Source organism: Phasianus colchicus, chromosome 6, assembly GCF_987193195.1.
Source record: "Phasianus colchicus chromosome 6, bPhaCol1.hap1.1, whole genome shotgun sequence".
NCBI lineage: Eukaryota > Metazoa > Chordata > Aves > Galliformes > Phasianidae > Phasianus > Phasianus colchicus.
This window is the reverse complement of record NC_143441.1, coordinates 11,635,106-11,650,624: the sequence shown is the minus strand read 5'-3', so window position 1 is coordinate 11,650,624 and position 15,519 is coordinate 11,635,106. Positions and strand designations below refer to the sequence as shown.

At 36.6% G+C, this 15,519-nt stretch overlaps 1 protein-coding gene across 3 annotated transcripts in view; it reads right to left on the bottom strand.

The window, feature by feature from the left end:
• The window catches only part of NPHP3 (nephrocystin 3), a 33,267-nt gene that overhangs the window by 9,849 nt on the left and 7,899 nt on the right, over positions 1–15,519 (bottom strand). For all 3 annotated transcript variants that reach the window (XM_090142440.1, XM_031590318.2, XM_031590319.2), the window contains exons 8-24: positions 14,959–15,033; positions 14,252–14,431; positions 12,780–12,883; positions 11,854–11,968; positions 10,887–11,030; positions 10,255–10,352; positions 9,662–9,764; positions 8,954–9,036; positions 7,815–7,953; positions 6,658–6,822; positions 5,928–6,025; positions 4,979–5,101; positions 4,395–4,584; positions 4,015–4,256; positions 3,542–3,617; positions 2,573–2,700; positions 504–744 (exon numbers count right to left, since the gene is read on the bottom strand). In XM_090142440.1, coding sequence (XP_089998566.1) covers positions 504–744; positions 2,573–2,700; positions 3,542–3,617; positions 4,015–4,256; positions 4,395–4,584; positions 4,979–5,101; positions 5,928–6,025; positions 6,658–6,822; positions 7,815–7,953; positions 8,954–9,036; positions 9,662–9,764; positions 10,255–10,352; positions 10,887–11,030; positions 11,854–11,968; positions 12,780–12,883; positions 14,252–14,431; positions 14,959–15,033 — 2,304 coding nt within the window. The remainder of the gene's footprint in view (positions 1–503; positions 745–2,572; positions 2,701–3,541; positions 3,618–4,014; positions 4,257–4,394; positions 4,585–4,978; positions 5,102–5,927; positions 6,026–6,657; positions 6,823–7,814; positions 7,954–8,953; positions 9,037–9,661; positions 9,765–10,254; positions 10,353–10,886; positions 11,031–11,853; positions 11,969–12,779; positions 12,884–14,251; positions 14,432–14,958; positions 15,034–15,519) is intronic.

Below are 15,519 nucleotides of genomic sequence, written 5' to 3'. Positions count from 1 at the left end.
ATCTTCAAGTTATTCTCAGAGTTTTATGTGGTTGGATGAGTTAGGTGGAAGTGTGATTGTTGAATGGTATGCGAGGCGAAGGTCTGTAAAGTTCAATGTTACTCTGTATTATCTAAAATATTTTTCCATCAAGACATGTCTCACTGAACTCTTGTATGTGAACATTGTGTACAAAACAGAACTCAAATACAGCTGGCAAGAGCTTCCCCCACTGCAACAAAAGCATTAGGTTTTAAGCAGATGAGAAATTATCCATTGTGGTGGTGAATACTAGACTTGTAAGACACTGAAGATGTTACTCACAAATGGTTTTTCTTTAAGCAAAGTGTGTCTTGAAATAGTTACTAGGCTTTTTGAAAACAAAGTCCCCCTGACATGCATCTTTTATACATATGTGTAAATAGCTGACAAAATAGCCCCACTCTTTTTGTATGGAAGACTGTGACACTGCAAGACCTTACATTATTTAGGTGATGGGAAGAGGTAGCAGGGTTGTTGCTTACCATCTTTTTGTACAGCACTGCCAGGTGTTTCACTGTGTAAGCCAAGGAGGGATGGTCTGGAGCCAGTGCTCTCCTCCTGATGTCCAAAGCTTTTTCATAGAGTTCCTCTGCCTTCTCATAGAGCTTCTTCTCATTGTACAGGGCTGCCAGATTGTTCAAAGACTGTGCGCAGTCGGGATGGCTGGGTCCCAGGACTCTTTCTCTCATTTCCAGGGAGCGCTTCAGAAAAAGTTCTGCTGTCCTACAGAAAACATTTGTGGAGCAATATTTTAAAGCTGTTAACATCTATACAGGCTGATGTGACTGAAACAGAATAAACTCAGTCTCAGAAACTGTAGAAACCATGTAAGCCAGCCCTAAGAAGCAGAGATAATTTACATGTTTCAGGGCAGTATTGAAGCACAAGCACCTCTGCAGAACTGGAAAACCAGTCTAGAAGATTTCAGCAAACATTAAACTAACCCCATAGCTGCCTCATGATCAGGTGATCACATATACCATTTATGATGAGCTAGATTCTTATAGTAGAATCTATTTGGAATTGACAACATGGAAAAGACACTGTAATACCACCGTTGAAGCATTTTGCAGTCAAAAGCATTCCTTTCATCTCACTAAAATAGTGTACTGCTATTCTATTATGGATTTACAGCACTTCCTCTACCACAAATAATGAGTTATCCCCACATAATACTGGCAGCATCCATTGTAACTGGGTATTTTGTCATCCTAACATACACACCAATTTTGTGTGACTCTGGTTCCCATCAGTTTAGTAAAGCAGTAGTTTAGTAAATCAGAAAAATCCATTTCACATTAGAAAGATAATTTATATAGAACTGTACATTCAAATCTGGAGCTCTAACACAGGTGTCAAAAGGTGTTCTCCCTATGCAAGGACCAGAGGATGAAGTGTGATACATAGCAACTGCTACTGACACACCCTTCTGCCATTGATTTCACTCAAATTGTATCAAATTATCAAAAAATTCAAACCTGGACTCACAGATTCAGAAGATACACAACAGCCATTAAAATTACTTAAACCTTCAACAGAACAAGGTTTATAGCGGAGATAAGTTTACTCTAAAAATTGGTTGCACTGAACTACATTTGAGCAATGTGGAATTTAAAATGATTCTGTATTCTGTATGAGATTGGATAGATACTAGTCCTCTATAATCAGCCAGTTTCATGTGGCTTCATGAGTGTAAAACAAAGCAAGCAACAAAAAAAAACCAACACCTATTCTCAACAGCTGTTACAACTCAGGGCCTTCACTGTAAAAATCTCACACAGAGATGCAGATTCTAAATTAAAATATATCACTGCTGTCTTCCAAGAACCACATGCAATTCAAACATCAAATAGAGGGAGAACATAAAAACATTTTCAGAACTTACTCTTGTGCTTTCGCTGTGCACTTTCCTTTCTTCCCAGAAAGATTCAGTTCAGGAGAGCAGGACATTTCATTCATAACACCCGCTTCTAGACTACTTTGTGGGCCAAAGAAATCTCTAACCATGTGATGAGAACTGCACTGCACATGCCATTCTTCTTCACCAATACCCCTGCTTATCTCTACCTGCATTTAGAGAGCAGTTGTGCTGCTTCATCCTCCTTTGCCCTTAAAAGACCTTAGGATAACATGTACTGTGAATAAATATGTAACTCATGACTTCTTGTAATACTGGCAACTTAAGCGATGTGAAGAACAACAATCCTTATGTTTAAGAATGAACACTACAAAGGACAGTGACAAAAATTCTGTGAGAGGGTGTATATTTTGAGAGAGAACTAGTACTTGCAACTAAGGCTAATTAATTTTAACCATGAAACATCAGTTCTGAATGCAGGAAATGCACTCATTTGTTAATACAAGTTAGCAGCATCAAGTCTATAAAATATGAGTGAATTTCACAGTAAACAAAAAAAAAAAAAATGAACCACGCATCATGATAATGCATGTCTGACCAGGTCTTTACATTTAATATTAGTTCTCCACACTTTGCTTCCATGTGTGATCTATGAGAACACTCAGTGGAAGTGTCACAAAGAACACAACTTACTCAAGATTATTTTGCAGATAATAAAGGACTCCCAGCTCATTGAGGGTTCGAGCATTGTCTGGTGTATCCTTGCCCAGTGTGAGCTCTTCCAGTTGCAGGGCTCTCTGACGCAGAAGAGCAAAGCCACACTACAGCAAAACACAAGGTGAGTCAAGCATAATTACTTTCAAAGCATGTTACTGAAGACAGAAAATTAGAAGACTCAAGTTTTACACCAAAGGAGCAAAACAACTCTATTTAATTCCTGTTCAATGGCATTCTGCTTATTTACAATCTAATGGTAAGTTTCACCAAACATGCTTCCAGGAAATTTAAGTTACTGTGCTGCAGTACAGCTCTTTTTTCCTGTATCATATATACTAATTTATTTAAACTCCACTGTTCAAATAACCAATTCAGATGAAATTCTTAAGTTTATAAACTTAAATGCCTATCCTAAATGCCATACACAGGTTCTTTAAGGTATAACTTTAGGCTTCGCATGGATCTCAGCTGCCAAGCTAATGCTTAAAAACATTCAACTGACACAGAAAAAAAAAAAAAAAAAAAGAAACAGAAAGGAAAAAAACAGGGAAAAAACCTCAACGTGGCACATAATTCTGTTACTGGGATTATCCATTGCTATAAGGATTCTGTTTCATAGTATTTGTAGGAAAAAGGCCTCTTTTGTCTCTGGATAATACCCTTCTCCATTGCTCTTTTGACAGCTAATTCTATCAGCAATAATTCTGCACCCCTAAAATGTATATACCCACTTATTTCTCTCCACTTCTCAACTCCATACCAGTTGTCCTGATCCATCTCCACTTCCAGAGTAGTTTAAGAGCAGTTACCAAAGCCACTGCTAGGCCACTCAGTAGTATGCTTTCAATTATCAAAAGCATTTGAGCATCAGATTTGTCAGCACTGCAGGCACACTTATCATCTATTTAATAGAGCATTCCTTCTAAACATCAAACGTTTTCTTACCAGACTGCCTTTTCGTCTTGCTGCTTTTTGGCGTATTTTGAAGGACTTTTTCCTCAACTGCTCAGCTTGTTCATATCTGAAAGCAGTTATTTACAGTGTTAAGAGAATGCCAAATGTAGGTGGGTGTTCTGACAAGCTCCTAAGTTATTTAAGTGTAGAAGGAGAAGTTAACAATGTTGAAAAAAAAGAAAATCACTCTTTTTGTTCAAGATAAAGAAAATCTAAAATGCCTGGGGCCAGACAACGCTCCTCCTTCATCTCTGACTTATCAGAAGTTTGTTGGAATACTAAGCACAGCAGTTGACCTCTACTAGGTGGCCTGCTACAAGAATATAGAGGGTGTGCTCATTGTTGAAGTTAGGAAACTCTAAAAAAGAACTACAGAAACAGCCTGGTTTCAGGAAGAATATATCTCAAAGTTATTTTTGTAGCACCTCTACATTAAAGAAAAACATCAGCACTGTCAATCTTACTTGTTCTGCTTTTGGTACAACATGGCAAGAGCATCAAGTTCCCGGGCTACCCGAGGATGTTCAGCTCCATAAGCATTTTCAGAGATTTCCAGTGCCTGTTTATAGAGCTGTTCAGCGTTCCCAAACTTCTTCCACTGAACATAAACTCCTGCTAACTGGTGAAGTGATTGTGCCACCCTTGGGTGGTCTGGATCCAGCGCAGTCTCTCGAATCTCCAGAGACCGCTGCAAAGGAGCTACAGCCTGTAACAACGAGGTTCAGAATATGAACAGCAGGAAACATCCTGTATGCTACAATAACTTAACAACTGCAACAGAAAGCACACGATCAGCTCTGCTTAATTTACCTCCTTGCCGTTACAAGTCTCTAAATGTACTCACCTGACTGAGAAGACCTAGGTCCTTAAGAAATCGTCCCAGGGTCTCATAAAGATCAGCCAGGCAGATCATACTTTCCTCTCCCTCACAGCTTTTTTCATATTCTTTCAGAGAGTCAAAATACTCAGCTGCCATAGAGCTCTTATCTTTCCCAACCAGCTGCCAGTAACTCAGCAATTCTGCAAAATGTCCCCTGTTTTAACAAGGAAATAAGAAGCTCATCTTATCTCTGACACCTCTCTCTTCAGATTGATGCTGTGTTAGAAGAATAGGGCCATATGCATGAGTTTTCTCTTTATGCTACAATCTGTTGAGATTGTTGCTGTTTAACCGTACTATTTATGCCTTTATCAAAGCCCCAGTTATAACAGAAATGAAAAAATACATGATTTATATGAGAGCAGGATCACCAGTGCATTACCATTTCAGCCTCTACTATTTAAGCTCCTTCAGTCAATATCTATCATTTTCTGATTTATACTATAAAGTAAATAATTATCAAGTACTTCATATTTAATGTGCTTGATAAAAAAAACCAAAAAACTTTGAAATGCTTATACCCCCCAAAACAGTGGCTAACTTTCTACCTTTTGTAAAGGTTCTGGGATACAAAGAGATTCAAAAGACACTTGTGTAGCTTTTGTTTGTCACCCTGCTGTTGGAAGAGCCAGGGAAGTTCATCTGCACTTCTCCAAGTCACTCGGTCTCGACTATTGAAAGAAAAGCCATAAAAATATTAATGGAGAGACCTAATACTACTCATCAGTGTGATGTGAAAAAAGGCAAATATACATGTACCATGCCTGAATGTTTAAATAGACAGACTGCTATGAGACCTATTTGCTCTGTTTTCTCACATCTTCATTCCACTGTTACCTGAGAGAGCCCTGGAACCCCCCAGGAAATCAAGGAAGCTGTTCCTCTCTCTCACGTGGGCTAACCTGGGTCTGCCAGCCTAACTGTAGCCCAGAAACACTGACCCTTTGTGCCTCCTTTCCCTGGTACACTGTGGCCCTGTAGGTTAGCTGCTACCCAACTCATGCTCTGAGCAGCAGCACTCCACAGCTGGACGCTGACTCAGGACTGTAAATGCAAACCCATTTTCAGTATAGGCATCAACTTGTAGCCTTTTTGCTATACTATTGGATCTCCTCTTATGTGCCTATTGCTTGCGGAATACAAGGTCTCTAGTCTCTTCAAGTTCAAGAAACATCAAATTTCCTAGCATTTACCAGGAGTTAAAAACCTACATGGGGTCAGTTTTCACAAAATAACAGAAGCATTATACATTCATGCCATGGATTATCACATGGTAACTTCTTTTCATGTATATCTCCCACTACAGTCCTCAATCTTTTCAAAGATTAAAAAAAAATATATCAATAATAAACAGATCAAATGACAATGAGGGTTTTGTAGGGTTATTTTGCAGCAATTATTCACAAACTGGGTCCAAAAAGGCATAATAAAGAAAAAAAATATATCCAGAAGACATAAAGCCTGTGGTTCAGCACATCTTGAGAAATTACAGCTTACCTTAGCTGCATGGTGAAATAGTCCACAAGATTTTGTCTATAGGCTGAAATAACATTGAGACCTTCTTCCATATACTCTAATCTCACCATCTCCCAAGCCTGAAAGAGAATATAATTGAGAGAAGGAGTATGCATTTAATTTGTTAAGTACAAATGACATACAGAGAACTACGAAAGAATTTACTTAAATAAGTCTCACGCTGCAAAGGCACAAGGCACTACAAATATTGTCATGCAGTATCCCATAGACCTGGTTATCCAGATAACATTCCCTTCTCCTTCAATTCAGCTTGTTGTTATGGAACCATTGCTTTCCAAAACACACTGAGTTAACATCTAATAGTCAGAAATTTCTGAAGGCTTGAAATGCCAGCTTTTCAACTGCTGAACAATACTGACCACCAGTGGTAACACAGCTCTAGTAGTTTTCAAAGTAATTCTAGTATCAGGCAAAACGTTAAGGAAAACTGAATGAGCAAACACAAACATTAATAACTGTGTTATTAATAACAAAAGAACAGCGTGATTAAGGGTGTCACAGGGTAAATGAACAGCTTAAATTTCAAGACAGAAAAATTAATTTGGAGTGCAACCAGGTGTAAAGTTGAATGAATATAAATAGACTGAAATGTCTTTCCTATGTACCACAGCACAGTCAAGACCAGAACCTGGACAAAAACTTCCGCACTGGCAGAATTTCACTTGCACGTGTTTAGAACTAAAAAAGTTACCTGGAGATGCTGAAACTTGAGCAAACCACAACCATATGTCAACAAACACATTTTGTGCAGGCTGTGAACGAGTGAGGCTAGTACTGCAGAAGACAGCTCAGGATACAGTTCCATCAGCTCAGATTCGCTCACACCATTGTGGCTAACACCAATGACACACAGTATCTATGTAAAGCAGAAACATTATCACAAAATCATAGAATCACAGAATGGCCTGGGTTGAAAAGGACCACAGTGATCATCTAGTTTCAACCCTCCTTCTATGCGCAGGGTTGCCAGCCACCAGACAAGGCTGCCCAGAGCCACATCCAGCCTGGCCTTGAATGCCTCCAGGGATGGGGCATCCACAACCTCCTTAGGCAACCTGTTCCAGTGTGTCACCACCCTTTGAGTGAAAAACTTCCTCACATCCTCACTTCCTTATCCTACATAGTTAGTTTGCAATATTTGCTGCAGCGCTCAGATACATTAAAATTCAAAAGAAAACACTGGGCATTATTGTGTATAACTGTATACCTCAAAGAAAAAAAGATACCTATATAAACCCTTTAATATTGTAAAAAGGTGAAGCACCAAATGGGACCATTAGCTGAAATCTGGAACAAACGAATGGTTCCTTAGATCTTCCTCCAAACCACTTAGGAAAAAAATTAAATCCATTGCCATAAGGGATTTTAATCCAAGTAAAATACACTGAAAGTGCTGCAAGAACCAAAGTTCTTGCAACTGTCAAGTATCATGTCCTAATTAAAAAATAAAAGTTCCACAGAATGAAGAAATTCTGTAGAGTCAGGAAGATGAATAAGAATTCAAACATACCTTGCCCTACATTCACTGTACATCATGTTTTGATTAGACTTACTGTGCTTAACCCTTTGGTTAGGGTATAAAAGGAAACGTTGATTCTATATCACATCTTAGTGGACAAGTTTGGTTTTGCTCTGTGAAATAATGATTTACTTCACATTCAACACAGAGAAGTCGTATGTTAAACAACAGTTAAAATTAGATTAATAAAATTTCCTGTCTATAGTTAATAATACAACAATCTCTAATTACACATTTGAACATATGTAAATTAGTATTTACTTTTAATTTAAGAATAAATCTTTAGAGGAAACAATATACATTTCCTATATAGAACATCCACTGCTTACCTCTCTCAATAGACATTTCTCCTTATCACTGCACAATGATTCTTGTATTGATCGCAGAACAAGCCTGTACAGGGACACTGTGTCTTGGCATTGGAAACACCGTTGAAGGGTTTCATCAATATTTCCTGTACTTCCAATACTGAGAAGATGGACAAAAAGGATGTGTTTAGCATGTTAACATTTGGCTGAGCAAAACAAACAAAATTCCAAAAAGATCTACCTCAAAAATGCTCTGAATTTCTATTGAGTTTAAAAGGCTCACAGTACCTGGCAAGATTAAAAGCAGAAGAGCTAAAAATCTTGAAGCCACCTATTTGATTTCTCTCAAATAACTGCAATATTTTTATTTCCAAGAAAAGGTATGTTGCTGTGTTCTTTCCTCCAGCAAGAGCACACAGTAAGAACATCAGACTGGATAAAGATAAAACCACATGCTGCTGTTTCACCTAATGCATTTACAAGGCATGTTTTCAAGAGCAATTAGGCATTCCAGAACATAAAACAGCAACAAAAAAAGAAAGAAAATCAGTCACCCAGAGTAAATTATCGTCTTCTGGGAGTCTCGAAATTATAAATGGGGCTTTCTCAACAAGATGAAGTCTAGGTTAATAATAAACCAATGCACTTGGACATATTCTATTGCACAAGAAGGAAGATTAATTTTCTCCACAGCAGGAATTAGACAGTAAAATACCATGTGTGGGATGTTAAACTAAGCAAACACTGAACTCTCTTTTAGCCTTAAAATCTATGAGGCAAGCTATCTAGTAGATCAGTAAATACAACAGACCTGAATTAAACCATTTAACAAAACAATAACATCATTCTCCAAATGCCACTAAAAGGCATTAAGGTAACTGCCATTTCTAGAAACTAAAGGAACAAAAAAAGAAAAGAAAAATAGAAGGATACATTCAGATTCACTTAGTATCAAAATGGCAGAGATTATATACCCCCAATTACTCCCACTGCATTTCCAGTCAGTGACGTGGGAAAACTTCAGACACTGTTCTGCTGTTTTTTCTTAGCAGGATTTATTCTATATTAAATGACTGTTTTTCAAAATGCTAACAAATCTACTCACAATCTACTACTTCTAATCCAGCAATGACCATAACTACAGGATCATCTGTACCTACCGAGCAATGGTTTTGCCCAAAAGAGTGACATACAAAGCATTGCATGTTGTGGCAGAACGACAATGTCTCTCAAGCTTCTTCTCCTATAAGATTTAAAAAAAAAATCTGTGAGCTAAGATAAATCAGTCGCACCAATAAGTAGTTCATATTTTGACAAGGAAATAGGAGTTTCAGATACGTTTCTATTTATAAGATTTGAAGAGTATGACATGAAACTAGTGCACAAAATACTGCGTGTTTTTCAAGATATCCGAGCATGCAAGTTAAAGTTTCCCTTCTAGTTTAGGATTAGAACAGCTAGGATCTAATCACTACATCTCTAAAAATGAGGACTACCTCACAGAATCAATCTCCAAGGCAAAGGGGTAAAATAATTTTTCCCCACTTAGTCAATCATAGTTACATTATTATGCAATACTAAATCTTTTATGAGTCTAAAATGAAAGAACATGTTTACAGCAATATGTGCAACAATACAGTTTTCCAGTTAATAATTTACACTGTTCCATCTGTGCTTTGATGCTATGAGCCATGAGGTAAAAAAAAACCAAAACTATTAAAAAAAATAACCTCAAACTGCATTCTGTTTTGAGCAGTATTACCTAGCTAAATATATTACTTTCTTTTGGCAGCTGTACTTATTTCATCTTTCCACATTTTCACTAGAAGTTTTACTAAAGTATTTTCGAAGAACTACAAAAGACTTACGTGCTCTTTAGTCAATTTAACATTCACAGAGCTACATTCTGCACTAATGAGAGCTTTAACGTCTTTGGAATTCAGTGGATCAAGATGAAGAGTAGGCCACAACCTTTGGTAAAAGAGAACAAAATTATACTCAGACTTTATTAAATGGCATATAAAGAGTGGGAAATAAAGTACATCAAAGTTCCATAGTTTTTAATGATTGATATCAACTCAGTAATTGAAATTACTTCCTGCTACTAAGAAATTCTAATCATGGCTATCCAAATTTCCACTTTTTTTTTTTTCTGGATCTGCATCACAGTATTGTGGTTCCTGATATGCATGTGATTGCATTTAGAGTATTTTCTCACACAGTCACACGAATAAATCCATCAGAATAAAACAAAAATCTGGATTCATAGCAAATAAAACTGTCCTCACTGAAGTGACAGTTGAAAAGCTTCCACTATATTCAATAGTTGCAAAATGTTACCTACTGATTACAATTCCAGGCCTTAATAAATCTGACCATTTGCTCTTCAACTAGTAACTTTAATTTAAAACAACTACTTTTAAGACAAGCTACTTTGAAACATCTCATAAGCATAACATACCTCCAAGGCTGTGGACACGTTTCTACATTCACTGATACGATCACTCTCACATTCACTGGCAATGGATCTATCAGCCATTTCATATGTTTTTCAGCTTGCTTAAAAAGAAATTTTGATTATTGAATACACATGCTCAAAACAAATGCCAGAAGTTGATAGGTTTCATTCATTACACAGAGAATGGAGTCTTGAGTTCTCCAGTGTAGAGCTACAAATTGTTCATGATCTGATTCTTGAAACAGTACTAAATAATCCAGTGATATCAGCGTGCCTGAACATTACATAAAGCAGATAGAACACTACTGTTAACATGTTTACCTTGAAGACTGGGCTATTTGAGTGCCCAGTAAATAGTTCACAGTGAAGAACTTAGACATAAATAATATATCTGGGCTGCTCAAAAATGAAGGTGTTAAAAAGGCAATAACAAAACAAAAAGCCCCACGACCTGCAAATTTAATCTATAAAACTGAAGACTATTTTACTTCATCTGCACTTGCTGCAAATTACTTTAAAATGTGCTCATTACACTAAAGAAAACGTTAATGTTTGCTATGCAGATATAGCTGAGCCTACTGCAATAGTCAAAGTTTCTTTTGGGAAGAGAAATGCTAAGCATTCTGCAAATATACCTGTATTTGGTCAATAGAATCGATAATTATAATTATGCTGCCTTGGTGACGTGCAGAAAGTTTCTCCAGCCAACGGGGAAATTCCTCCAGAAGTTTAGCTGGATCCAAGGTCAGAGGTGACACTAACCAAGAATGTTGCATTAGCTGCAGAATTGTAAACAAACATAACAAATTTTACCTTAAAAGTCAACTATGAGATATCAATAAAGATCCACAGACACAAAAGAAGAAAGTTATGTTATGTTGGGGTAATTCCGGTCAAGTTCACATATGATTCTCTTCTTCTAGTTTAGTTCATACAGAACACAGAATATTTATTGAATTCATTGTATAACTCTACAAAGAGAACTTGAGTTTACACAATGGATAAGGGATCTGGAGACTTAAAAGGACTTCAAATTTGCACAGGTTAAATAAGGTGACTTCTAAAATACACAAGAAAATTGCAAGGAGCACACAATTTATTCCACTTTCCTAAAGGTTTTATTACTGCAAGGTCTTTTTTTGCCACCATATGAAAGAGAAAGAGAGTTCAGACCCTTTGAAAATACTTTTCATTTATTTCCCAAGTATCTAACACAGTTAAAAAATAATTGGACATAGGAGAGATACTAGTCTAAGAACAAAACAGTGCCAACTGGCAAATCTAGCCTCATATTTCTACAGACATATAAGAGATACTACCTGCTTCTCTGGCAGAATGGCAGAAAAATTTGGAAGAAGCTTATACAGCTTTATAAGCTATCAGTATTTGTCACTGGAAGTATAACTATTACACACATCCCAGAGATACAATTTAAGAGATCTTCATTCCATGTCAGATCTCCCTCCTTCTATAAAGTCTCACACTTTCATTGCTCTTGATGGATGTAGAAGAACCTGTAGAAACGTTCCATCTGATCTACACACAGACACTGGCACTTTCCAATGAATCAGGCAAAGCAGAGCATGTAATAATACAGCATACCTTCAAAGTAAGGCGTTTAATTATTAATGCAGGTTCTGAACTGGTAGACATGGGCCTCCCAACAAAGTGATAAAGAATCAGAGTGTTTGGTGAATGCTTCTGTTGCAGGTGAATCCTACAGAGAAGTAAAAAACAACAATCAGACAATGACAACAAAAACACCAAAAATAACACCTATTCATAACAGACTATTTTTGCAAATCAAATGTAACTTACAGTTTATGGGTTTTGCCAAAAGGAAGCAGAATGTCTGAGCTAGAGGTGTTCAGTGTTTACCTTACAAAATGTCAGATGTGTAAATGAACCTTTCGTGTCTGTTTTCACTTTTGCTCCACCCAGGACCAGTGGCCATTAACATCTACCCTTTGTATCACTGGATATTCACATGATACTGAGCTTTGTAGAAATAATGGCACTATCAATTTATTTTATGACAGCAAATCTTGCCATAACCTAGAAGTGACTGTAAAATGTATTGCTATGATAAATTATTTGGTCTGATCTTTCCTTTTTGAGTGAAAAAGACTCCAAAGGACTGTTTTAGGTACAAGAGAAGGGCAATACTATCAGCTACAGAAACCACCTCTGTATGCTGCATAAGGACAGATTTGTAGGATTTTGCCATCAGAATCAGGGAGTTGTTAAAGCCAGTCCAGCTACTCAAATGTTACAAAACTTTCCAGGACAGCTTTGCAAACATCTCCAGTTTACCTCTTATCAAACTGATACAATATTTTAAATGTAATGGAAACATTTTTCTTAAATTTCATAAAAAATAAAAACAAAATTAAACAGAAAGAAAAACAGGGAAAAGAAGGAAAAAAATAAAAGAAAAATAGGAAAAAGGATAAAGGGAAAAGACAAGGAAAAGTTAAATTTAAAAAAAGAGCTTTTTTTTTTTTTAAAAAAAGAAGATATTATATTACCATTTTGACAGAAGGAGAGATTTCCCAGAACCTGGTCCTCCTGATACAAGCAGAGGTGGAATTGGTGCTGGTGCTGCTACTAGGTCATTTAGACGTTCAAAATACTATAAAAAAGAAATAACCATTATAAGCATTTTGCTGTTTAAAAAATATATATATTGCTAGTTACTGTAAACTAAATCTATGTGCAAGTTTATTAAGATAGAGAAATAAATACTAAAATATAGCAAATGCAAATGGAAATAACATTTATAATGAAATCTTAAATCACAAGGTCTATAATCTCTTGAATAAAGTGTAAAGTACATGCACATTTTTTTCAAAACCTGATATACTAAGCACTTCCAGTGCTAATAAATTGAACTGGAGTTAATATATGAAAGCAATTGGGTACTATGTTCACTAAGGCTTTTTTCCCTCTCCACGTCTCAACTACTCTTCTGTATTGGATAGGTTTACTAGGACAAAGCCTCCAAAGTTTGCATCTGGCATGAGATTATGAAGCCACTAAGCACACAAAAGTAATGTTTTCTTTCCCACATGGAAGACCAACAATGTTATAGCAGAATTCAGGATGATTTAAAAGCAAAACAGAATGAAATTCCCTTATTTCACTTCAAAGAAATATTTTGGCTGCAAATAAGAAGTAGAAGCACATTAAGATACATATGTATGTTTTCTTTTAATATTCTATTATTTACTGTTCTGGTATGTAGTAAAATTAGCATAATACTCCAACTCATTGCCAATAAATGAACAGCAAAGTAGAAGAATAAACAGTACTAGTAAAATTGGGATCCTAATTTATACTAACACAGAAACTGCATCCTTACACTACATCACAGCATCAAAGAATGTTGCCCATATCAAATGTGACATCACTTTCCATGAATTTAAAGTTTTTACTTTCTACATTTTATTATACTTCCCCTGCATACATCTGCTCTTGACATCTTCATATTGAAACACTATAAATATTATTTCCAATAACAGGGTAGTACAAGTTATTCAGTACCTCTTTACCTTTAAATTTACTATGTTATTTTCAAATAGCTCTGCTTGCACAATGAGATGAAATCGTTGCATTAGCCATCTGCAAAAAGCCTGACTCCAGATGTCAAGATAGAGCTCCAATTTCCTTCAAAAAAAGACATTCCGAGCTTTTCCTTATTGACATTCAAAGCCTAAGAGGAGGACACTCAATTTCTGGCACATCATTCTAGTGCTTTTCCCCAGTGCAGAAACAACAACTGCTTCTTCATCAATGCCATTCAACAACAGGCAAACTGGCATCTCTCCCAGAAAATAAATATGCCATCTACCTAAGACATATGGCTTCTCCTAGCCTAAGGAGTAGCAGCCACAAGATGCCCTCAGACACAACTTCTTCAGTAGAACTACATCTTGTTTCACAAGAGAGGGAAATGAGTGATGGCTTCCTGTGCATCCATATACATTTCCAGTGTACCTACTTTCTCAAATCCCAGTTCACATGTTGAATTAGAGGCTTGCTGAAAAGCTTCCATCTGTTCCTGTTCATCATGTGCATCCCACAGTACATCGCCAAAAACTTCTTCTTCAGGAGCGGTGGATTCTTCCTTATTACCCAAATCTTTGCCTTCTAGTTCTGTCATTTCACAGCCCAATATATCCTGAGTGAAACAGAATAATGTGGAAAATACCGCAACTATGATTTTTAGAAGTATAGATACATATAGTGTAACTCTCAATGCCAGGGTGTATGAGTGCAACTCTACTATCAGTATGCTCATTTCCTTTCACACTGGCAGGGAATGTAACTGAACAGGCTACTACATGAATCAATCACAGGTCTCTATAAACTAATTTACTCTTCTGCTAGTGGAAGCAAAACACAACAAGGATGGTTGAGAATGGACTATGCAATCTTTTATTATTTCATGATAAGTAACATCACATTAACAGAGAATTTAGTCCAATGCTTGACCCCTTGACCATGTTATTCCTGCTTCTTTGCATAAATATATTGCTTAGTTTTGGATTCTTTATTTTTCCATTCCAAGTTTTCCTGGCTTGCCAGGTACTAGTGATGTAACACAAAAAGAACACCTGAATTATACTGAATCAGCATTTCACAATCACACTGACAGCATCATAAATCTGAGTAGGAAAAGAAGCTGCAAAGCATGAGGTACCCTACCTGTTTAATTATCTTCTCCACACAAGTATAGATTTCATATGTTCCTTCCTCCACATTTCCCACGTGATCAATCATCTGAAAAAATAAATGAAGCATGAAGTAACCTTGAATTCACTTGGAAATAATATTCAGGACTTAAAACATTCCACAGCACATTTAAACTCAATTCTGTCGTACACCTCAGGTAGGTCTCACTTTGCTTAAGCATTTAAAACTTTGGCATTCAGTCTCAGCTGTCCTCAACAGTCCTGTCTACAGAGGGAGATCATCTATTTTGAGATGCAAGGAATCTCTCTGGAGGTACACGTATGTCTTCAGTGGCTGCAGGGGGACCTTAATTAAATACCTTTGCCTTTTACATGGCTAAACACAGATGAGAAATTCCATCCCTATAGCACAGGGATTTTTTTCAGTAAAAATGCAATGGGTTTCCTTTCCCTTGCCAATGAAAATTTCATAATCTTCATAAATTTCAGATTCAATTCCTACTCATATAATGAGTATCCAGAGTAATGAGTGTAATGTAATTTCTCTGAAAATCTTAGACTACTAACATTTGAT